The sequence below is a fragment of the Melospiza georgiana genome, chromosome 6, assembly GCF_028018845.1.
Source record: "Melospiza georgiana isolate bMelGeo1 chromosome 6, bMelGeo1.pri, whole genome shotgun sequence".
NCBI lineage: Eukaryota > Metazoa > Chordata > Aves > Passeriformes > Passerellidae > Melospiza > Melospiza georgiana.
This window is the reverse complement of record NC_080435.1, coordinates 15252376-15274711: the sequence shown is the minus strand read 5'-3', so window position 1 is coordinate 15274711 and position 22336 is coordinate 15252376. Positions and strand designations below refer to the sequence as shown.

Here is a 22336-nt window from a genome sequence, read left to right as displayed (position 1 = left end):
AAGGTGTCTGCTTGGCTCACCTCCCTAGCAGCATCCCTGACATCCACCCTGGCCCTGGACCACTGCATTTCTGCAGTTATTTACATTCCTCTGCCTTTGCTGATGCACACATCCCTGTCTGCAAGGTCCAGGCTGGCCCAAGCTTTCCGGTTTTCCCCCCTTTCCCTGGAAGCTTTCCGGCCCATTGCCACGTGTTGGTGGCCACCCAGGAGAGGCTTTGATCAGCTCGGATGGGCAGTGCCGCCAGGAGGCTTTGCAGTCTGCCCCAGCGCTTCCGAGCTGCTGCTGCAGCAGGGCTGTCCCCTCTGAGTCCCTGACATCCCCTCTGAGTCCCTAACATCTGTCCAGGGCACCTTTCAGATATTGCTTTTATTTCAGCTCCGTCTTATCTTCACTGAGTTTCAGCTCACTTTGGTTGACTTTGCTTTGTGAACACTGTCCTTGCTCCTTGAAAATTTAATGGGAACGCACAACTGTAATTTCTCTCCTGAGCTGCACCGATGACCAGAGGTCAGACAAATGCAGACAAATCCAAGAGGCAGTGGTTTATTTTTACTGTATTTTCAACGTTTTCAGGTGATGCTTTGCTGCAGCCCCGTCCACTTCCAAACCAAAATGCTTCCTGGGATTTTGCAAGACCTTTGGTGTCAGTGCTGTGTTCTAGAGGCCTTCCTATCCCTCTCTTTCTGCCTCCCTGCCTCCAGGTTTGCTGCGTCCTTGGCTTTATTGGTCCTTCTGCTCCCCCTTGCCGGCCCTCCTCGCAGGCAATGCCAAGGGCTGGAGTTTGGGGTGGAGGCAGCTATTGTTCCAGCTATCTGCAGTGTAATGTTCCTTATGACTGTATTAAATGAAGGGCGGAGGTCACACAACCCTAGTTTAAATTAGGTTTCGGCTGACCTTTAACAATATTACACTCGTGGATCTTCTCATAACTCACCGAATAAACTCCCCGAGGGTTTTACCACCTCACTCTTTCCTTCCTACTGTAAGGATGCCCGAGGCTTAATGTGCTTCTCTCCAATTTCGCTTTGATTTCTAATCCCATCCCCTTCCTCCCCCCCAATACAGATATATTCACTCCTTTAAAGGTGGGGGAAAGAACCTGTTCCTTTTCTCTTCTGGGAGACAGCTCTTTCTTTTGTGTCTCTTTCTTCCCTTCCCCGCCCCCCTCCTCTTTCTTGACACAATGCACTATTTATTTGCACTGAAGGATAACTAAGAAGCAATTAAAAGATCAAAAGGCACAAACACAAGTAGATCCAGTGGCAACTTGTGGGGTTTATTTTGCTGTGGCTGCTGCTGCTGCTGCTGCTGAATCTTCATCAAACTGCTGCCGTGTTTTTCCCCCAGCCAAAGGACACCTCTCTTACTGGGTCGCCTCTTCCTCCAAACCGACTTTTTTATGATCGCTATTTTTCACCCCCATTGTTTGCTATTGCAGTTGTTTACTGGAAAATCACTTGTTTTTCTCAGGGAGATTAACCCTCCAAGCTTTCTTTTGTCTACTCTCAGGAGGTCCTTGTGGTGAGCTGGGGGAAGGGAGCAGGGCTCCTTCAGCTATTAACAGTAGCTTACAGCCCCGCTGACCCCCCTGCCAAGGTTGGGTCCTTTCCTTTCATGGGTTCTGCTTTTGCGGGGAGGAAAAGGTGGCTTGCTCTTTGTTAGGACCACCTCTGCTGAACAGTTTGCGAGGACCCACAGCTCGGATTTACTAAGTCCTGGGCATCTAGGAGAAACTCCAAAAGCCCAAGGTAAGGAGAAATCTGGAGCCCTGGCACACGGCAGATGCTCAGTCTCGTTGACAGCCAGGTCACTTCTTTACATGTTTAAATATCAGTATAGGAGCTGAGAATTGATGCCTGTGGTTGAGTCTGACGAGCACGGAACTGCTTCCTCAGCACCTCCCAGATGCGCCGATGTTTCGGTTGCAGCCTACAGCCCTGACACCGGGACTGCTGGGTGGGATGCGCAGGGACACATCCCAGAGAACAGCACCGCAAATAGAAGGATGCTAGGGAGCAAAGGAAGGGATGCCCAAAGCCTAGTGAGAAAGTATAACCCTGCCCACATTTTCTTGGGCACGTTTAGGGCAATCCCGACTGCTGAGAGATGAAGCAAACCTCCGATCTTTGGAGGGGAAAATAAAGTACAAACTTGAAAAAAAAAGGGGGGGGGATGTTTATTACATGCTGGGGTGAGGACTGCTGCATCCTCGCCCTTTCGCAGCACTAGCCATGGCTAGCGCTACCTGAGGTGGGCCAACCTGCCGCTCGGGTCTCGGGCAGCCGCGCTCCTCTCCGCTCCAGCGAGGGTGCGCGCCTGTGGCGCCGCCGATACGCGTGTCCCTGCACAGGGGCACCCTCCGGGGCAGCGGAGCCGGCCTGGGGGCTGCCTGTGAGAGCCAGCGGGGTTGGGGTTCCTTGCCCTGGGAAGGCAGACCCTGGGGAGCCGATGCAGCCCGGTGTGCCCGCCGTGCAGCGGGAGCGCGTTCTGCCCGCGCCGCTGCACTCGCTCGGCACAGCCTGGGAAAAGTCCCCGCGGCTCCGAGGCGGCACGGCTCGCCTGCAGCAGCCGGCGGGAAGCACGGCACCCAGCCGGCGGGGAGCGCGGGGGAAGGCGCTCTGCGAGGCGCAGGGTCCGGGCGCGGGGGGCAGCGCCCACGGTGCCCGCAGGGACACGCAGGGGTGGCCGCGGGGCTCGCTGCCCGCAGCGGGGCAGGCACGGCGGCAAATGCCCGAGCCATTGCCGGGGAGCTCCTCCGAGCCCTTGGGCGGCCGCGCCGACACCTGTGCCCGTGTGCACCTAGGGGGGCACCCGAGAGAGGACGGGCCGGGCCATCTCCCCTCTCCCACCCCGCCGGCACTCGGGGCTCGCCGCCTCGCAGCGAGAGGCGCTCAAGGGCTGCCCCCCGGTATTTCGGGCAGGGGCTCGGGGCGCGGATCCACAGCTCTTCCCCTCACCTGCGGGGCGGCCGCGGATGCGCGGAGCCCCCCTGGCACCCGAGACCGGCAGGAGGGGTAAAGCTCCCATCCCGGGTAGCGGCACGCAAAGAAACCGTGCGGCAAAAACTTTCTGTCCCCTCTTCCCTCCCGAGCTGGACTCCGGAGGGTTACGAGGGAGAAGGAGGGAAGAAAGGAAGGGAGGGAGGGAAGAGAGGGGGTTAGACCGCTCTGCAACATTATTGGCTGCGTGGCCGGGCTGGTGCTCGCCGGGAGAGCATGCCCATTGGGGGGGGTATAAAAGGTATAAAAGCCGGAGCGCCCTGCTTGTCTGCTCGCTCGTGGGGCAGCAGCCGGTAGCAGCGGGCAGCGAGGCAGCCGGCCCCTTCGCCCCGACCAAAGGGACGCACTCAGTAAACACAAAAGTGAGAGCCACCTAAGGGGCAGCCAAAGCAGGAGAGAAAGAGAAGGGAAGAAAAAAAAAAAAAAAAAAAAAAAAGGGCGAAAAACAACCCAGGAAAAAAAAAAAAGGAAAAAGAAAAAGGAGAGGAAAAGAGCGAGCGAGCGCTTTCTCTAGAATAACAGAATACCTGATCGTAACAAAATAACATCCTTCAGACAAAATCCAGCAGGGACTTGACATACCAAAAAGGCAAGGCGAGGAGAACGTGCCAGGGCGCGGGGAAGGCAAGCCAAAGCCGCGATCGCTGCCAGGGCAGGAGAGCAGCATGTCAAGCGCCGGGGCACACACGGATGAGCGCTGCCGGCAGCCCGCCTTCCTCCCCGGCCCGCCGCCGCCGCCAGAAGTTGAGAGCAGCAGCGGCAGTGCCAAGGTAAGCGCCGCTCCGCGCCGCCCTCCGCGGGCAGGGCACGGCGGGATCGCCCGCGCCGCGCCGGGCAGACCCGCGCCGAGCCGCGCCGTGCCGTGCCGTGCCGCCCGGGCACCGCTGAGCCATCCCGACCGCGCCGGGCAGAGCCGCGCCGGGCAGAGCCGCGCCGTCCCCACGCGTGTCACTAGAGGGACCCCGAGCGCCGGGCCAGGCGCGGGCGGCCCCGCTGCGGTGGGTGCGCGGGGTATCCCGGGCTCCCTCCCGCCCGCGGTGCTGCCCGCCGCGGTGCTGCCGGCGCGGTCCCGCGTGGGGCGGAGGGAGCGGCGGGGGCCGCGCGGGGGCCGGGCCGGGGCTATGCGAGGTCACGCAGCAGCGGCAGCGAGCGCAGCGCGGCCCCCGCTGCCCGCCGAGCTCCCTCCGCGCCGGGCGGCTGCGGCTGCGGGAGACGCGCGGGGAGGGCAGCGCCGGGGCTCCGGCTCCGGAGAGCGGAGAGATGATTAAACTCTCTTCTGCAAAACACTGCGGTGTGTTTGGTCTCGGGAGGGATAAAAATACAGCGAGGAAAAACAAGAAAGCGAAGCCAAAATTGAGTGAGAGTTAATGGTTGGCGTGCAGCCTTCGACTTTCTGTGATTTTTTAATTTTTTTTTCTTCTTTTTCCTTCCCAGTTGCTTTTCCCTACAGTAATTGTTTTAAGAGCGCAACTTGGAAAGGTTTTAGCACTCTGTTGAGCAGTAGGGAATTGGGGCACATGAGGGAACTCGGATTTAGCGTAACTGTACCGGCAGATGTGGCTGCCTCCCCTCCAGCCAAGGGTACTTCAGCAGGGTTGCTGATACGCCAGGTCTCGCTAGGGTGGTGTGGAGCAATCAAGTGTGAAAACAAGGTTTGTGTGGGTGGTTTTAAACAAGACACCTCGGGAGAGCCTCTGCTTTCAACCCAGGCTCCCTGTACAAAATTTGTAGTTTTCTTTCAAATGCTGGGATGTGCCTGGGAGACTGAGGCATGTTTTTCTTTGGGTTTGTTTATTGTCAGATTGTGTGTGTATGTGGGAGGCGGTTTTTTTTTTTCCCTTTTACTTTGCAGGGTTCAACGTGTTGCGATTTTTATTCCTCCTCTTGCCTTGATTTAGAGTGGAGTTGAGGAGCCTGGGTCGAGGGGTTTTGTTAAGGATGACTTTGTGCTAAGGACATCTGGAGGTATAAAAATGACTGACACTTCTGATTTGACTTCCACTGTGCTGTTTTGGACCCAACTTGACAATTTTGGTGGGGGTGAATGGGTCACAGCTGTAAATCTTGCTCCGTGTTGTTGACACCCACACAAGTTCACTCAGCCTTTCAAAGGGGCTATCCCAGCTCCTGTGAAAATTCATTAAGGGATAAAAGATTTGACACCGCAGGTCCCCTCCCACCGCTGCATGAAATTTGAGAGCCAAAATGTGTCTGCGTGTGTGTCCCAGCGCTCTTTCTGACAGGTGATCTTTTTTTCAGCCTGGCTGGAGAGCTGCTGCTCTGACCAGTCAACCCAGAGTTGTCAGTGTGTGTCTTCCCCTCGATTCCTATAGGCTTCAGCACGAGCCCAGCTCGTCTCACGGAGCACCAGAGAAAAGCATTTCTGCACTTTTCTTTTTTTAAATAAAGCAAACACAGCAGGTGAGGTCTTATTTTTAGAGGGACCAAGGAGTTGGTGTGTTTCCAGCAGTGCATACGAGCACTGTAAGTGGCCCACCCTCTCCCAGCTCGTGTCCTGGGGCTGACCTCTCCGATCCTTCTTTGGATTGTCTTTGCTTTTAAAAGCTGATGAGTGTCTTAGCAGGGAAAGCGATATCGGACTCCCTCGGCATGCTTGGGAGAGGGGTCACGAGAGGTGGGGGGCACCAGGGGAGGAAGTCTGCCGTGGCGCTACAGCCCGGCTCTGAAGGGGTTAAAGCTGCTCTGCCAAGACATAAAGCAAGTTCAACGTGTTGTGGGAATATCATTTGCCAGTAGACTCCAGTCACCGCAGTTCCTGATTTAACAACTTAACTTGCTGTTAACTTTCCCTGATATACTCCAGGTTTTGGAAGGGAATGCAGAAAGGAGAGAGGAACAATAAAGAAAGGAGTTAAGTGAGGCTACTAAAACAGACTTAAATCCCTTCACTGGGTCCTGCCAGCTGTCTTTAGAAGAGTTAAGCAAGATTGCATTTCCTTTTTTTTTTTTTTTTAATACAATAAATCAAATATTTCTGGGCTGCATACCAAAATTTATGCAATACTCTCTTACTCCCCAGTGGGGTGAGTAAATGGTACTGAATACCCCATTCACCTTTTTCAGCTTGATTTTTCCACAGGCACAGTAGTTCTCCTGCAGCTCGTATAGGCATGGGGTGCGGGCAGCACTTCCCTGCCCCACAGGCAGAGGAGGCAGGTGCCTCTCCAGGCTCACGGGATGGAAGGCAGAAAGGTGACCCCCTCTGGTGTGGGGTGGGGTGGGCTGCTGATGGGGACGAGCAGTGAAGACAAAAAAGTGAGGGCTAAAAATAGCAGCAGTATTGCCAGCCTCAGCCATATGAATGTCATGCAAGCCAGGTGCCAAGAATCAGAAGGTATTTTATTTTTTTCAAGCCTGAGCTAAACAGCAAAACCCCTGGTCCTCCTGAGTGGTTTTAATTTGCCTGACAACTCAGTGGTCAAAAGTTTTGTGTTTTGAAGCTTGCTTCTTCCACGCTGTGAGTGGTTGGAAGTCTCCTTTCTGTTTCAGATGAAGAGAGAGGCTCTTCTGTGGCGCAGCATGAGGTGATTCCTCTGCCTTCAGGTATTGCTGGGCACCTCATCCCCGTGCCTCTGCCCAAGATGCAGCTCCTGGGTGGTTTCAGCCGCCAAGGCACCTGCCTCTCACGCTGGCTTCCACTATGCCTTTGCTCCTCGGCACCTTGGGGCATCATGGCCCAGTGCCCTGTGCCAGGTTGGGCTGCCCCATGGGCAGGGGTGGCATTCTCTTGGCCCTTGAGTGGTTGGCACATGCCCACATCCTGCTCCTTTGGGAATGCCACGCTCAGAACCGGCTCAGCTCAGCTCCCCACTCTCCTGGGGCTGGCCATGGAGAGGAGTAATGCAGAGAGGCAGATGTTCAGCATCTCTCACAGGCAATCATCAGAGTAGCAAAACATCAGTCTGCCCTTTTTATTTTTTTTATTTTTTATTTTTTTTTTGAAGGGGTGGAGTGTGAGGGATGCTGGGATGTGTAAACTGGGGTTTTCCCCTCTGGCATGTGCCACTGGGTTTGGGCTGATGACTTTTCTTTTGCCATGCTCCCTTTTAAATGCTGCACTGCTCCACAAAGAAGCAAGATTTTTTTGTTTTTTCTATTTGCTGTCCAAATCCAAATTTTACAGACTGGGCCATCTGTCAATTCCCTCCTACGTTGTTCTGTTCATATTAAATTGCAATGAAGGCCAGACTGAAGAAGGAATTAGGTCAGACAGGAGGTTTTGTCTCTGTTTTTGGGGAGATATTTGTTGCCCAAGAGGCATCGTGGTTTGGTTTGCTCAGCACAAGCCTGGATGCAAGGGATGCCTGAGCTGTACTCTGAGACTTGGCAACTGGGCCTTTTAGCACATTGTGGCCTCTTGGCCCCCAACTCCCCAGCAGCTGGACAGAAACTTCGATCCAGCTGATTCAGCAGCAGATCCTGACAAAATCCTTTAGCAGTCTCGGGTGGGAGGGTGACTCCAGTGCAGACCTGCCCTGGGGCTCACTCCCAGCACATCACAGCCACTGAGACAGAACCCTCTCTGCTGCCTGGGGGCTGCCAAGAGGTGTCTGGGGGTCCCTGGCCAGGGGTGCAGTGCCACAAGGCAGGAATACATGGGAGCTCCAAGGTAGGAACATCCTGCAAATGGCAGCCTGCAGCTGGACTGGTTCCAGTGGCAAACTGGTTTTGTATGCAGTGCTGGGGATGATGGGAAAGGCATGAGAGGGGCATGAGGGATGGAGAGCAAAGCAGACCCTCTCCAGGGAGGGAGAGGCCAGCAGTGTGTGCTGATACCTGTCTGAGCATGTTCTGCACTGATCATCCTGCTTCAGATGTGAGTTACTCAGAGGAGCTTCAGGTGTGATTCCCAGGATGGTCCAGGTCACCTGTGCAACCAAGAGATTGCTCTTGCATCGCCCTCTTGCACACTGTGGGCTCCAAGCCCTCCTCAGGAGGAATTTGGTGCTCAGGTTGTTGGGCATCTGGCATGTCTCATGCTACTATCCCACTTCATCCTAAAGCCTGTGAGCTCTGCCTGGGCACATGAGGAGCAATGGCAGTCAGCAAGGCTGGTTGAACCTGCTCTGGCAAGAATGGGACAGTGGTAGCTGTAGCCTCTCTTCTAGCAGAGACAGGACCTTGTCCTTTAGGGAAGTGACCCACTTCCCTTCTACTGCCTTATTCTTGTTTCATTTCATTTAAGAGAGGCTTTCTAATAAAATATGAAGGTTCTTCCAACCATTGGTGTGAATTTGCTCCTGTTCAACAGCTGAGGAGACCATGCCTGTCCTAATGCTTGGGACCAGAAACCAAAAGCTGTGCTGTCTCATGTTTGCAGTGGAGAATGAAGCCTTGGAGGTATTCACAGGGCTTAGACTCATCATGCTGAGCAGCCATTCAGTTCCTGCCACCCGTGCAGCTGGCATGGTGCTTGCACCAGCCACGTCTGGGCTGCAGGTACCCAGCTGTGCCATGACACTTTTGGGGTGAGCAGCGCCTGCTCCGGCAGTCATGGAGCGGTGGGTGCAAGCTTTCTTGCATGGGTCTGGTTATCCCTGCTTTGAGGGAGGGAAGGATCAGCTGAAAGGCTACTGGGGGATGTTGAGCCAGTGATGGAACCCTGGGAGCCTCTGTAGCCTTTGTGTGAAGTCTGGGGGCTTTTTATTTGCAGAGTCAGTAGGGCCAAAGGCAGAGGGAAGGGTTTGCAGGGTTGAGTTGGGTTGCAGCTCCACCAAGGTGGAGGGAAACTGCAGCACTGGGTAGTAAATAAAGATGCTCTTTGCTTTACTGCCTCGTTTCTCATTACACAGCTACTGGAAGGAGCAGGGAGATGCCAAGGTGACAGCAGAGGGAAGGGCTGGTGGCTGGTGGCTGGGCAAAGGTGGATGCATTTCCACATTACACCTCCATGTTAGCTGTGCTCTGGATGACAGCACTGGGGTTCTCACTGTTCCTGCTGCTTCAGGGGCATTTCCTGGCTGGAGTTATGGGGTGTGTGGGCACCTGGAAGGAGCTTGCAGCGGAGGCAGGGAAGGCTGCCAGGGGCTTGCAGTGCAGCTTGTGCAGGAGCAGGTATTTTCTGAGGAGCACAAGTGTTTTTCCACAGAAGGTATCAGGTCTCCTCAGCATCAAATATCACCTGCTGACAAAATCTTGCTCTCCCCTTGCTTCAGAACATCTCACCCTTTTCTTTAGACTGAATGTGGAGGAAAAATGGTGTTTGTCACCTGTGCCACCAATCAACCCCTTCGTGTCAGGTCTGTTTCTGGCCTAGGGAGCCAACATGCAGCCTGCTCATTAGCCACAGTGCCCACAGCCACCATGAGCCCAACTGGGGACATGGCATCATGTGGGTGTCCTGAAATCCCATATGAGTACCTTTGATGGCAACACTGGCTGGTGGCAAATCTGTCACCCCAACAATGAGCACTGGCACCTACCTGAGGCCTGGGGACACCAGCAATTGGGATCTGCAAGTAAAAAAAAGTGCTGAAAAAGGGACAGGAACAGTGTGGTTGGTCTGTTGTCAGCTGGAGATCTGGCTCCTGATGCTGCAGCACCAGGGGCATGACTTCAGCAGTGAAAGTGATGCTGTGTTATGTTGGAGAGGCCCAATAAACAACTGTGGCCACTTGATAAAAAAAACCAACAAGGTGAAAAGGTGCTGGTGGTAAAACACTACAGCTTAGCAGCCTGGTGTCAGAGCCTGGTGCCATCCCTCTGCTTCTGCTGTAGTACAGAACAAAGTCCCTGCAGTGTGCTGAAGGGACCATTGCTACTGGAAAAACTGGTCCTGATCCCATCACTCGCTGATTTGAGACCACTTTGTTCCCAGGGCTGCTGCCTCTCTCATCCAGAGCTTTGGAGGGCTTCTGCCAGTCTTGCTGATCTCTGCCAGCACAGGCTGAGCAATACTATGGCCATCAAAACTCAAGCAGGAGGAATGTCCCCCACAGCCCACCCAGACCTTGAAACCTCTGTTTTAGCTTTTCCTGCTGCTGATCCCTGTCCTCCTGCTGCTCAGCAGAGCTCATGACTTGTAAGCATGATGCATTTCTAGCAGTGACAATTTGAGCTACGTGCTACTAAAAATTCTACTAAAAATTTGGGAGCAAGGGTGTCTTTATTGCTGGCAGGACCGTAGCGGGGCCTCGGGGGACCTGGGCTAATTTCCTGGCTGCGTTGCAGACTTCCCCTGTGACCTTGGGCGAGTCATTTAATCTATCCTGGGCTTCGGCTCCATCTCCGAGCATCCCGGGGGGGTAAGGTAATATTCATTAACTGATATTATTCTCGAGCTGCTCAGATGCTATGGTGATGAAAGCTGGATGTGAGACCTAGTGTCTTGGTTGAATATTAGCAAGGAGAGAGGATGCTCTGCTTGAGATTAGGGTTGCCACCCACTGTCTGCTATTTTGACATGCATCTCTTCATTTTGAGCTTACCTGTCTGGTCAAAACCCAGCGTTGTTTGGCTGTATGGGTACTGTGAGGCTCATTACTGAGGGACTATAATTCCTTGAGCCATTCATGGGGCGATAGCACCCTTGCTTTACACCTGCAGAGACTGACACGGATATAAAGCTGTTTGCTGGAGCTGAGTCTTTGGGCTAGTTAGCCAATATCCAGGGAGTTTCCTTTTTAATGCTCTGCACTGTCTGACACTGCCTTTACCCTCCCTAGTGAGGCCTCAGGTGTGTTTCCTGTGGGACCACACTATTCCTGAGGGATGTCTTCTCAGTCCCAACTCTTGTCAGCAAACACAGCTTGTGCAATCAGCCTCTTGATTGCTTGAGCCTCATCTCTCTCACATGCCTGGGACAAAAGCTCTTCTTTCCAGCTTTCCTCAAAAGCAGCTGTAGGACAGGTTGAGGCTTCACTTGATTTCACTTTGCATGGATGTGTTTTCAGACGGGGCGCGAAAACCTGTCATCAGAAGAGGAAAAAACAACACCTACTAATAATAATTTGAATAAATTCCCTTTTAAAAGGGGGGAAAAAATAAAAAAAAAAAATCACACTGTTGAAAGAGCAGGGGAACTAAAAGCCTTTTAGAGGTAGGCTGAAGTGGGATTTTCCAATGGAAAACCCGCCTCAATGCAAACCTTGTCTGCCCGGCGCTGCTGCCCGGCGGCCGAGCGCAGGGAGCTGGCCTCACCCCAGCCAGGGCTGTCGCAGCGCTGCTGCTCCTTCCCTGCAGCTGCAGCAGCAGCAGCATCCTGGCACGGCTGGGCATCCCGGCACGGCTGGGCATCCCGGCACAGCTGGGCATCCCGGCACAGCTGGGCATCCCGGCATGGCTGGGCATCCCGGCACAGCTGGGCATCCCGGCACAGCTGGGCATCCCGGCACGGCTGGGCATCCCGGCACGGCTGGGCATCCCCTCAGTGTGCTGCGGGCAGGGGAGGTGGCAGGGGGGGTCTGTCCCGCGGTGCTAACGCTGTGCCTCTGTCCCCAGGTGCCGAGGATGTGCGCGGCCAGGCGGATGCTGCTGCTGCTCCTGGCCTTCCTGGCCTACGCGCTGGACTCGGCGGCCGCCTACGGCACGGCGGAAACCCTGTGCGGCGGGGAGCTGGTGGACACACTGCAGTTCGTCTGCGGGGACAGGGGCTTCTACTTCAGTAAGTGCTGGGCACTACAGCAGGCTGCCCCCAGCCCGCACCTTGGCTCAGCAGAGCTGGGCTGGGAGGGAAAGGAGGGGTTTCCAGCCTGATGCTTTTCGGGATTTCCTTGTATATGGCAGCAGGCCAGGAGAGGAGCAAGAAAATGGACACGGTTGGGGTGACAGGCATCCACTTGGCATTGCTTTTGGGGGCTGTCTGGTACCATGGGGAAGCTGGGTCCGGCATATGATGCTTGGGACAGTCGAGTGTCTCTGGAGAACCATATGTGGCTGGTTCACCAGTGATAAGGGCAGTCATTACAATAACGAGGGTGTCTGCAGCCAATGCCTTGCTGAGCTTGGGCCCAGGTTTATTTTGAAACTTTGCTGCCTAAGCATTGCATCCTGACAGCAGACAGGAAGCTGAGCACTCTCCCTTCCCAGGTAGGCTTTGCTTGGGTACAGCAGCAGCTTCTTGGCTGGTCCCAAAACTTTGTGACAAAGCTTTGTGACCTCCCAGGTACCACTGGTGACATTGCTGCTGAAGAGTGATGTCTTACCCCTCTGCAGGGCAGCTAATTAAAAAAAATGCAGCAGTGCTGCTGTGTACAGTGTGCAGATGGCTTCAGACCAGCTGACTGCAGTGGGCTTTCCATCGGGATGCTTTGGGTCTTTGGGCCATTGGCAGTACAATGGATTAGCTGGTAAACAGGGAGGATGAAGAGTAAACCAGTGACAATGGATGCTCAGTAATCTATGGGCAAAGGTGTCTTGAGTGTAATAACCTTGTTTTGGTGTTTCGGTGCCCTGCTCTGCTTGGGAGTGGGAAGACTCTGTCTTGCTCCCCACTGAGGACTGAGCCACAGGGTGACTGACTACAGGAAAGATGCAAAGCCAAATGGAGGGGAAGAGAATGGAGATACCAGCTGCACATGGTGCTTTTGGCAGTCTTGTCTCTGCCTTGGGAAAAGGAATTAAAAAGTCACTCTCAAGTAAACAGAGTGTTTTTTTTTGGAAGAGTAGATTTGAGCACCAGCCTCCCTCTTGTTCCAGTCTGATTGTGCAGGGAACAATGGGGTGCTGCAAAGTTAGGGAATGACTTTGGACGTCCTTTTCCAACCTGGATGTCCCTTCCCAACCGGGATGCTTTACTAGACTTGTCTCCTGCTGCCTGCTGATGTTGCATAGAGAGAGGCACAGGGATCCCACACCCAGCCGCAGCAGTGTTCAGGTTGGGAAGGGCTTCAGCTTCAGTTTTGGGAGGATGGTCAGGCTACAAGTGGCTTTGAGCCCTCTGGGGGCAATCCCCCTTCCCCATCCCGGCTGTGCAGTGGGATCTTCTCATGGCTCCCTGGGTACTGTGGGCAGGTGGTGCTTTTGGGGTGCTCTGGGTACACTTTCTCACTGTGATGGAGCCCGGCAGCGAGGGTTTGCATGGCAGCTGCCCTTCCTCTCTTCATCTCCCCTTCTTTTACCGACATGGCAAGGAGGCAAGTGCCTCTCCTGCTCTCACAGCTCTTCCTCTCCCTCTATATGTAGAGGAGCATCTGTCTCCCTCCCTGCTTTCTCTTCCCTCCTCCTTCTCTCTGGGGATGAAAGGGAATGGGGCTTTTGTTTTAAGGTCAAACTGACCTCCTTTCACCTCAAATAACCCAGCTGCCCAGGCCAAAATAAAAACACTTTTGAAGGCAGACAAGTCTCTTGGTGCCAAGTGGCCAGTCGGGTGCTTGCAAGGGAGTTCTTACTTTATTTCTTTTTGTCCACTCCTGTCTTTACCTTTTTGAATATTTCTGGTGAGCCCAGGTACTGGGGGTGAAATAGTCCAATATTTTAACCCTTTCAGGATCTGAGCAGCTTGTGTCATGCAAGGCTGAAGACATTTGGGCAGTGCCTCTACTTGATGAATGTTTTGGACATCCCTATTAAGTAATTTTTCCCTCTCTAAGTGATTATTTCTGACTACGTTCATCTTCACTCCTAAACCCACATGGCTACACTGTTGTCACCATGTATATGCAGTAGGGCACAGTTGTGTTGCACCATCATGGGTTTACATCTTAAAACTGAGCCTGGGTTTGTATCGGGCACCTCACAGCTTGGGATGTGTGACCTGATGAGCAGCCTGTGCTAAAGCAGCTGTTCACACAAGAAATAAATGACTTGGGGAGCCTTATCCTGTGCATACCTGAGGGCTTGCTTACTGGACAGGCTGGTAGTATTGAAAAAACAAAAAATGGTATGAAAATCCATTATTGCTTTTTTTGCTGAAGCAATTATTTAAGAACTTGTGATGCTCTGCATTCTTGCAAGAGAGCACTTTGCTAGGGAAGCTGGCTGTGAGATGCAGTGATTTTGCATCAGTGCAAGGGGGATGCAGGCACAGATGGTGTCCTGGGAGGCACCACAGCTGGCAGGTGCTTGGGGCTGAGAATGCTGAAGCTGCCTCCAAGAGCTGGGGCTGCAGAAGAGCTGCACTAACAGGGGCAGGGCCAGCAGCACTAAGGTTACCTAGCCTTGGGACATGGTGGAAATGGTGATGCCAGCTCTGTATCTACCCCAGGCATGCATGGGCAAGCTAGAGCTGAATATGAGCACGCTTTGCTCTGCCCTGGTGATGCTTCCTCTCTGTGACTTTTAAGTCTTCTGGCTTGGCCGCAGCTGCTGTCAAGGTGGTGGCTTCCTGCCATGGCACTGTGGCAGGGTTGGTACCCCTGCTCCCCAGCAGCCCCCCAGGGACAGCGGCACAGCCCACGGAGGGATGCTCAGTCCAGCCCAGAGTGAAAAGCAAGGCTGGTCGAGAGGAAGCCTCAGCCCTGAAGTTGCTGTCATGCAGCTCTGGCAGGGAGGGAGAAGGGGCTGCAGCGGGAAAGGCGGCCGACTTCTCTGTAAACAACAGCTCCTGTTTCCTCCTTTCCAACAGCTGATAAGAATTTAGCTCTTTGCAGCCGCTTGTGCTGACGGGGCACATTCTTGCGCACCCGCCGCTCCTCCGAATAATACTAGGAAAAAGCAGGGGGGAAAGTGCGGTGCCGGGGTGGGGGAGGGCCAGGCCGGGGGCACTGGGACGGGGCCTGGTGCTGCACAAAGGCCCCCTTGTTGCTCCCAACATTCCTGCGACAGGGGCACGGGGACTGTTTACACCCAAAGTCCCCTTCCACTCGGCTGACCGCCTGATTGACCAGAGGAGAGGGGACCCAGCCAGGGTGGCACCAGCACCGTGCACCCCTCCCCGCAGCATCTGCTTGGTGAGGGTGGGGAGCCTGGAGCAGTGGGGTGCTCATGCTAGGGAGGGACCCTCCTGTCCCCCATGGCAGTGGGCACTGTGCCTCCTCTGGCACAGAGGCATCGCTGAGCTGCAGGTACATGGCCTCTGGGTTTTCCCAGGAAAGGGTTTGGCTTTGTGCCACTTCTGGGATGCCCTGTCAGGAGAGCCTGTACCTAGGCAGGAATAACCCCAGGCAGCTGGAGGGCTTCACACTGCCAGGCTTTGCTTCACAGGACTTTGCATCTCAGGGCTTGTGCCCTCAGCAGCGCCATAGAAGGTTTTGGTGAAGCACAGTTTTGGGAGAAAGGGAGCCTGGCTATTCATTGAAGGCCGAGAGGAAGCGCGTTTCCTCAGGAGGAGGAGGTCGTTGCTGTGCTGGGAAGTGGCTCGCGTGCCCCAGCGATGCCGCAGCCTGCTGCCCACGCAGTTCTCCTCTGCAGGCAAGGGATGGAGTGGCAAAACCCTCCCTGGGTTAGGCAGTGGCGGTACAGAGAGATGCCACCCATGGGCAAAAGCCAGGAAATTCAATCTTTAGTCCCTGTGTAAACTGTGTTACAGAACAAACACTCTTCCCAATCCAGGTCAGCAGCAATATTGCTGGTAGCCAGCAATGTCCTGTTGTCTCCAGGTACTTTCTGAGACTAAATCCCTGTTTGTTATGTTTGCTTATTTTTTTTCCTAAAGTAACTCTGCCCCGGAGGATTGTAGTGGCATTTGGCAAGGTCCGTACGGACAATTATGTAATGGAAACGTGCCCCATCGGAGAGTCACGGTGGAGCTGGCAGTGGTGCCGGCAAGGGGAACGGCTTGAGCAGCTTTTTGCAGGAGAGAAAGGGCAGCACACTGGGGCTGGGGGCCACACGTGTACCTGACAGGCAGGCAGGGGCGGCAGTCAGGGAGGAAGAAGCCGTGTCACTGTGGTGGTCCCTGCTGGGAGCTCACTCTGGTGGTGGCACAGCTGGCATTTGCAAACACACGCTGAGGTGATCTGCCCGTGCGTACTGACGCCAGAAATTGTCCTTGAAGGCACAGCGGTGAATGTAATCCCGTTTTCTGCATTGTTTTTCTCCTCCCCTCTTCTTTCCAAACAAACACATAACTGCAAGTGGGAAACTTCTGTTTTTGAGAGGAGATATGTAACCTTTGAAAACCTCAACTTCTCCTCAAAGCATGTGTGTCATCACTTGTGCAGCCTTCTGTTCAGCGGGAGTGTGAATGTAGCCCTTAGGGAATGTGCTAGCGAGAGGGGGTGACTTTAATTTTTTCTCTTTCCCTTCTGAACTCTCCTTCTGCCCATATCAGGATGCTTTTGTGGAGCAGCTTAATGCTTCAGCAGCCTGCCATGGATTGAATTGGGCACTGGGATTGATAGGACCTAAGCAGGGGCCATGTGCAGTGTGGGGTGTTGCTGGAGTGCACCTCTCCCACAGATCTCACTGGGCATTGCATGCACAGAGAAGAATACATGCAGCTGGTCCTAAGCTGGCTCCTGTCCCTGTCTCCTTTGGCCATCACCACCCAGGCTGCCTGCTCTGGCATCACTTGAGCTGTGGGCACCCAACACATCTGCCCTACCTTTCAGGGGAGGGCCCAATCCAGTGTTTATTGACCACAAGAGAGAAAATTAAACTCCTAACAGTGATCTCTTCAATGAACCTTTGCCAAGGGGGAACCAGCCTTCTCATCTCCCTGTGGGGCTGGTTAAAGGTCATGCCTGAAGTTCTAGAGAAAAAGAAAAGGAAGGTGGTGGCACAAGGAGGACGAATGTGGACAAGAAAGCATTTGAAGTGACTCCCAGAGGCAGGTCTCATGGTGTGGGTCATCAACCAGCACACTGATGCTGAATTTGTTTGTGCAACCTCTGAGCATGCTGGAAATACACCAGCGTGGACCAGAGGGCTCCTGGCCTATGGGAACATGATTGATTTTAACAGAGAGCAGGTGCCCTGCTGCCAGGCTGTTACAGGGGCAGCAGTGAGGTATTTTCGTGGTGTTTTGCATGCCAGCATTGTGCACAGAGGGCTCCGTTGTGCATGGAGGACTGTGTTGAATATGCATGTCTGCATTGCACATGTGGGGCTGCATTGAATGCACAGAAGTGCATCCCACATGCACAGTTACACTGCACATCTGGGGCTGCTTCTCAATGTGGGGCTGCTTCTCACATGTGGGGCTGCACTGGATGCATAGAGAACTGTGCTTTACAGCCTTTGTCCCGAGGCACTTTGGGTGGGCATCCAGGGTGGGATACCCTCCAGGGAAAGCGGTCAGCTCCATGTAAGCTAGGCTTAGGTCTTAACCAAGGCCTGAGACTTGAGTGCCTGCTCCATCAGGAGTGCAGGGGTGTGGATCATGCGTCATGCACAGGGCTGGTTTGGGCAGTGGTGTGTGCTCCTGCAGGCCAGCTGGGAGGTGAGGGCTCGGCATGCCATAGTAGGCAGTGCTAGGCATTGTGCTATACACCACTCGCTCTCGGTTTTCCCTGTGCCAAAAATCTCCTGGCTGGGATGTGGTACCAGATCCTGTTTGCAGACCCCACTGTTGCTGGCCTCTGTTTCCCTCCCTCAGAGCACCTGGGAGGAGGTGCTTGTGGCAGTGTGCAGCAGCCTGGCTGCAAACCCCACAACAACACAAGAGCATAGCATGCTACGTGCAAAAGCATGGAGAAAATCCTTTTGTTTTGGGCCAGTTTACATTCTGGAAGGCAGAATTCCCAAGCAAATTTGCTTTGCATCAGAAATTCAACTTTACCTGTCTCTTTTATTTTGAGAGGGGGAGGAAACATGGTAAAACTGATGCAAGCTTTTCCTCTGGAGCAGTTTGGCCATCATTAAGCAGTGATATGAAATGCACTTGGTCATTGCTGCACCAGACATGGGCCTTTGCATCCTTCTGCAGGCAGAAATGGGAGAGGAACCCTTATTAAAAGATTAAGTTTAATAGCTATTCTTGGCGGGTGTGGGAGCCTGTATTCTTTCTGCAGCTGTCTCAGAGCTGTCCCATCTGGTAAAATTTAGCTGCCTTGCTTCACTTCACCTGCCTGAGTGTTGATCTGGCAGAGGGAGGTTGGCAGCTGCAACGCTGTGCTGCTTCTTTCTAATAAAATTCGCTTGCCAGGATCAACATCGGAGACGGTCGCAGTAATCGGCACAGCGCTGGCGGTCAGGCTGGGCTTGAGCTTCCTCCCCTCAGCTGGGCCCAAGAAGGCCACCCGTGCCAGAGATAGAGGAGAGAGATAAACCCCCATCATTTAAAGTGCTGCTGGAGGCACATGTTGGCATCAGTAGCCTTTGTCTGGGAAATGTTAACGCGACACTTGGCTGGTTTGCGGGCTCTGGTCTGGGAGAAGCGCTGCTGTGTCTGAAGGATGGGGAGTCTCTGGTGGCTGGTGGTGGAGGGCTGCCTACAAGGAATTGGACAGGGAGTCCAGCCCAGGTTAGTGGCTAATGCCAGGGTCTCTGCTGTTGCAGGTAGGCCGGTAGGACGAAATAACCGGCGGATCAACAGGGGCATCGTGGAGGAGTGCTGCTTTCGGAGCTGCGACCTGGCTCTGCTGGAAACGTACTGCGCCAAATCCGTCAAGTCAGAGCGTGACCTCTCTGCCACCTCCCTGGCGGGCCTGCCAGCACTCAGCAAGGTGAGGAGGCTGCACAGGGATGGTGGCCCTCCTCTGAAATAAACAGAGAGAGAAACGACGGGAAGGCCGTGGGTGGAGAGAACAAACCCCAGCTGCAGGGTCTTGTGTTTCTGCGGAACTTTTGAGAGACAGCCACCATTGGCAAGTCATGCCAAATGGCCTGCCAAAAGTCAGCTCTTAGTAAGGTGGGGAGCCAGAGGTGGGCTGGGTCACAGAGGCATAGCATGGTTTGGATTGGAAGTGACCTTTAAAGGTCATCTAGTGCAACCGTCCTGCAATAAGCATCTACTGGATCAGGTTGCTCTGAGCCCCGTCCAACCTTTCTGTGACTGTTTCCAGGGATGAGGCAATATTTCCATGGGAGGGATGGAGGTCCAAGAAGGGAATCCCCATCTGGAGAGCGGGCAGGCTCGAGTGGAGGCTAATACTGCTGTCCCTGTCCTTGCAGGAGAGCTTCCAGAAGCCCTCGCACGGCAAGTACTCCAAGTACGACGTGTGGCAGAAGAAGAGCTCCCAGCGGCGGCAGCGGGACGCGCCCAACATCCTGCGGGCTCGCCGGTACCGGTGGCAGGCGGAGGGGCTGCAAGCGGCCGAGGAAGCCAAGGCGCTGCACCGTCCCCTCATCTCCCTGCCCAGCCAGAGGCCCCCAGCGGCGCGAGCCTCCCCGGAAACGGCTGGCCCCCAGAAATGAACCCTGACCGGCCATCTCGATTTTTGATCTCCTGGGGGAGGGCGGGAGGACTGGCGATTCCCGACCCCCGAGCCCCTCCGTCCCCAGGGCCGCTGAGCCGAGGAGCGGGGCGGCGGGGCACCCTCACGCCGCTCCGGCCCCAACCAAACAACTGACACAGCAAGGAGGGGATGGCGGCGGCGGCGGTGGCGAGCAGCACCGCTCCCACGGCATCTCCCTTTTGGGGTGGGGGGGAGGGTTCTTTCGTTTCCCACACCTGTTTCGTTTCCCCGCGCCCCCAGTATTTCCAAACCTGTACTTGCGAAGGGACAGTTTGGCACTTGAACTTTTTTGCTGCTGGGTGCTGCGTGACATCCCCGGTGCCAATGCCAGAAGACAAAAGAAAGAGCAAGAGGAAAAAAAGGATATGAAGTTAAATCCTTTTTTTAAATCTTTTTTTTCTCGAGAAGCGTCCATTCCGTGTCTTTCTTGACAATAAAGTGAAAAAAACAGTAGAACGGGGAGAAACATTGAGGGATAAAGATTTTTTTGCCTCATTCCCACCCCACTTTTTTTCTTCTTTTTTTTGTTGTTTTTTTTTTCTTTTGGTTTTTCTTATTTTTATAACTTTCTTTTGCACCTTTAAAAGAAAAACGTACCTGAGAAGAAGTTCCGAGGAGCCCCCATCTGCGTTTTTGTGTGTGTGCTTCATTACAAGATTCCAAATCGACTTGCACCTTTTTTGAAATCACCGATGTCGGGAGAAAGAGAGGAAGAGGAGAGAGAAAGCAAGAAAGAGAGAAGGAAAAGGAAAGGGGAAAGAAGAAAAAAAGAAAAAAAGTGAGCTGATGCTCACTTTAAATGGAGGAGGCGTCTGCATTGCACATTTGCCACGGATTTAGTTGATTTATATATATAATATATTATATAACTTTTTTGGCAAAAAAGCACTATTTTTATGGGACATTTTGTGTAGTATCTGAAGAGGGATTGTAATGTTTAAAATGTGTTATGGTGCTAAAGTAAGTTGGAAGGGAAAAAACCCAGAAATAGCAAGGGAGGGTGGGGAGGGAAGGACAAGATAGCGAATACTGAACTTGAAATTTTAGCTTTTCGTTTTAGGAAAAGTGTGATAAATGTGTTTCTTTTCTCTTCTGAAATATAGCTTGGTCATGACCATATGAGCTAGTTGGCTGTTACTCATGTACACAGATGCACGCACACACAGAATACATCGACACGCATCCGTTTTTTTTTTGTTTAAAAGAAACAAAAACAACACAACCACCGCAACTTAGACTAAAAGGGAACTGTTCTGGAGACAAACTATTTTGAACGGTGAAGGTGTTGCCAGTTAGAACTCAAGGCCCTGCTTCTGCACGGACCCCCTGGCCACGGAGACCCCCCGGAGCCCCTGGAGCTTCCCGAGCCAAGGGGAATGTCGCTCTTCCCTGTCCTTGCTGCAGTGCCGATGGTCCAGCGGGCGGGCGGGCAGCCCTCACACCGAGCCGCTGCCGAAGGAGCAGTCCCACGCCCTGCCGTCTCCTTTTCCTTCTCTTGCCCTTTGTGTCCTTCTGGCCGGAGCCTGGCATCCCTGCCCTCCTCCCCTCGCTGCCCTGCGGGGCTGGCAGGAGGAAGGGCAGCACCTGTGCCGGGGTGGCTGCAGGGCTGGGGCTGCTGCACGGGATGGGGAAAGGCCAGGCCCTGCCTCGGGACTCGGTCAGCAGATGGGTTGGAGAGGTGGGCAGAGGGCTGTAAAATAGGTTGGGTTTAAAATAATATATATTATCTGTCTAGAAACCGTAAAAGGGGGGGGAATCAATTACATCTCCCTAATATACTCTCATTTGCTAATAAAATTGGGACACTCTGTTAACCAGTTCTGTACTTGCTTTGTCTTATATATCCATACATTTAAAACATAAAAAAAAAAAAGACTACTTGAATTGTATTCTATTTCGTGGTTTGGAGGGGAGGGCTAGGGGAGTCTTGAGAGGGGGAGGATTTTAATGTATAATCCTTTTGTGTGTTATTACCTTGCAATGTTGAGCCATGAAGCCTTTGTTTAAAAAAATGGCACTGCAATACACGACAAAGAAAATCCTTTATTTATTTTATTAAATATATATGGAAAAGAATGAAAATCAGTCCAAATTAGGGAGGGGGAAAGGGAAGTGGGTGGGGTGGGAAGGCAGAATAAAAACAGAGAAATTGCAAATAATTGACTTTTTTTTTTCCTTTTCATGTGTCTTTTTTTAAAAAAAACTTAGTTTTTATTTTTTAAAAAGAGAAGTAAAAGCTTTCCTGGATGCTTTGTACCAAAAAAGAAAAAATTAAAAAAAAAAAAAAGAAAACCTGTTAAGCAAATAAATATCCATCCAGAATACGAAGCCTGACTTTTTCTTTTACTTTTCATTTATTTTTGCTCCTGGGGTGAGAGTTGGGTGGGAAGAAGGCCATGCCAAGAGCCACTCCCTGTGGAGGAGCAGAGTGCACTGCAGTTCCTCTTTTGGAGCTCAAAATTGCAAGAGAGTGTGTGGTACCCTTAACATGGTTGTTCCACAACATGGAACTTCAGCCTTGTGGCAGATGCCACCTGAATCCCCCAGTCATCTGCCCAGTGATTCCTGGTGAGGTCTGGGGTTGTTTTCCAGCAGCTGTTGGGCTTTGCTTAGCTTTTACCAGTTTGGGTTGTTCCAGTGACCTGAAAGCTGGATGGGAAGTGAAGATGGCAAAAAAGAGCAAAGAAAAGTGTCTAGGTGAGGTTTCCTGGTAGATGGAGCTTCTCTGGTTCTCGAGGTAGATACAGCTTCTCTTTACAATTTTAGGTATCCCAAAGATCTGATTTTTATCTCATACAACCATCATGCACCACAGCAAATAGAAGGTAGAACATTGCAGTTCCAATTTGGTAGCAGAAAAATTGTGGGTAAAACAGTGCTCACGGTTTCTTTTAAAAATTTGCAATAAACAACAAAAATGTCACACGGTTTTTCCCTTTTGGGATTTTTGTGGTTGGTAAGGGAGGGTTTTGTACAGATGTAGGGCTTCCTCTGGCCAGGTACTTTACTGCAGGTGGAGAAAGGATGTGTCTGCTTTCTGACTATGTTCCAAGACCCCAGTGCAGGTTTCGTTCACATTCAAATGTGTCCCTATGA

The 22336-nt window shown here is 53.0% G+C and overlaps 1 protein-coding gene across 1 annotated transcript; it reads left to right on the top strand.

The window, feature by feature from the left end:
* Positions 1 to 3455: 3455 nt before the first annotated feature.
* On the top strand, positions 3456 to 21337 carry IGF2 (insulin like growth factor 2). Its single transcript, XM_058026318.1, has 4 exons — positions 3456 to 3772; positions 11463 to 11625; positions 18342 to 18508; positions 18957 to 21337. Exons 1-4 carry the CDS (start codon positions 3668 to 3670, stop codon positions 19197 to 19199), a joined length of 678 nt encoding a protein of 225 aa, XP_057882301.1. The 5' UTR covers positions 3456 to 3667; the 3' UTR covers positions 19200 to 21337.
* The last annotated feature ends 999 nt before the right edge of the window (positions 21338 to 22336 follow it).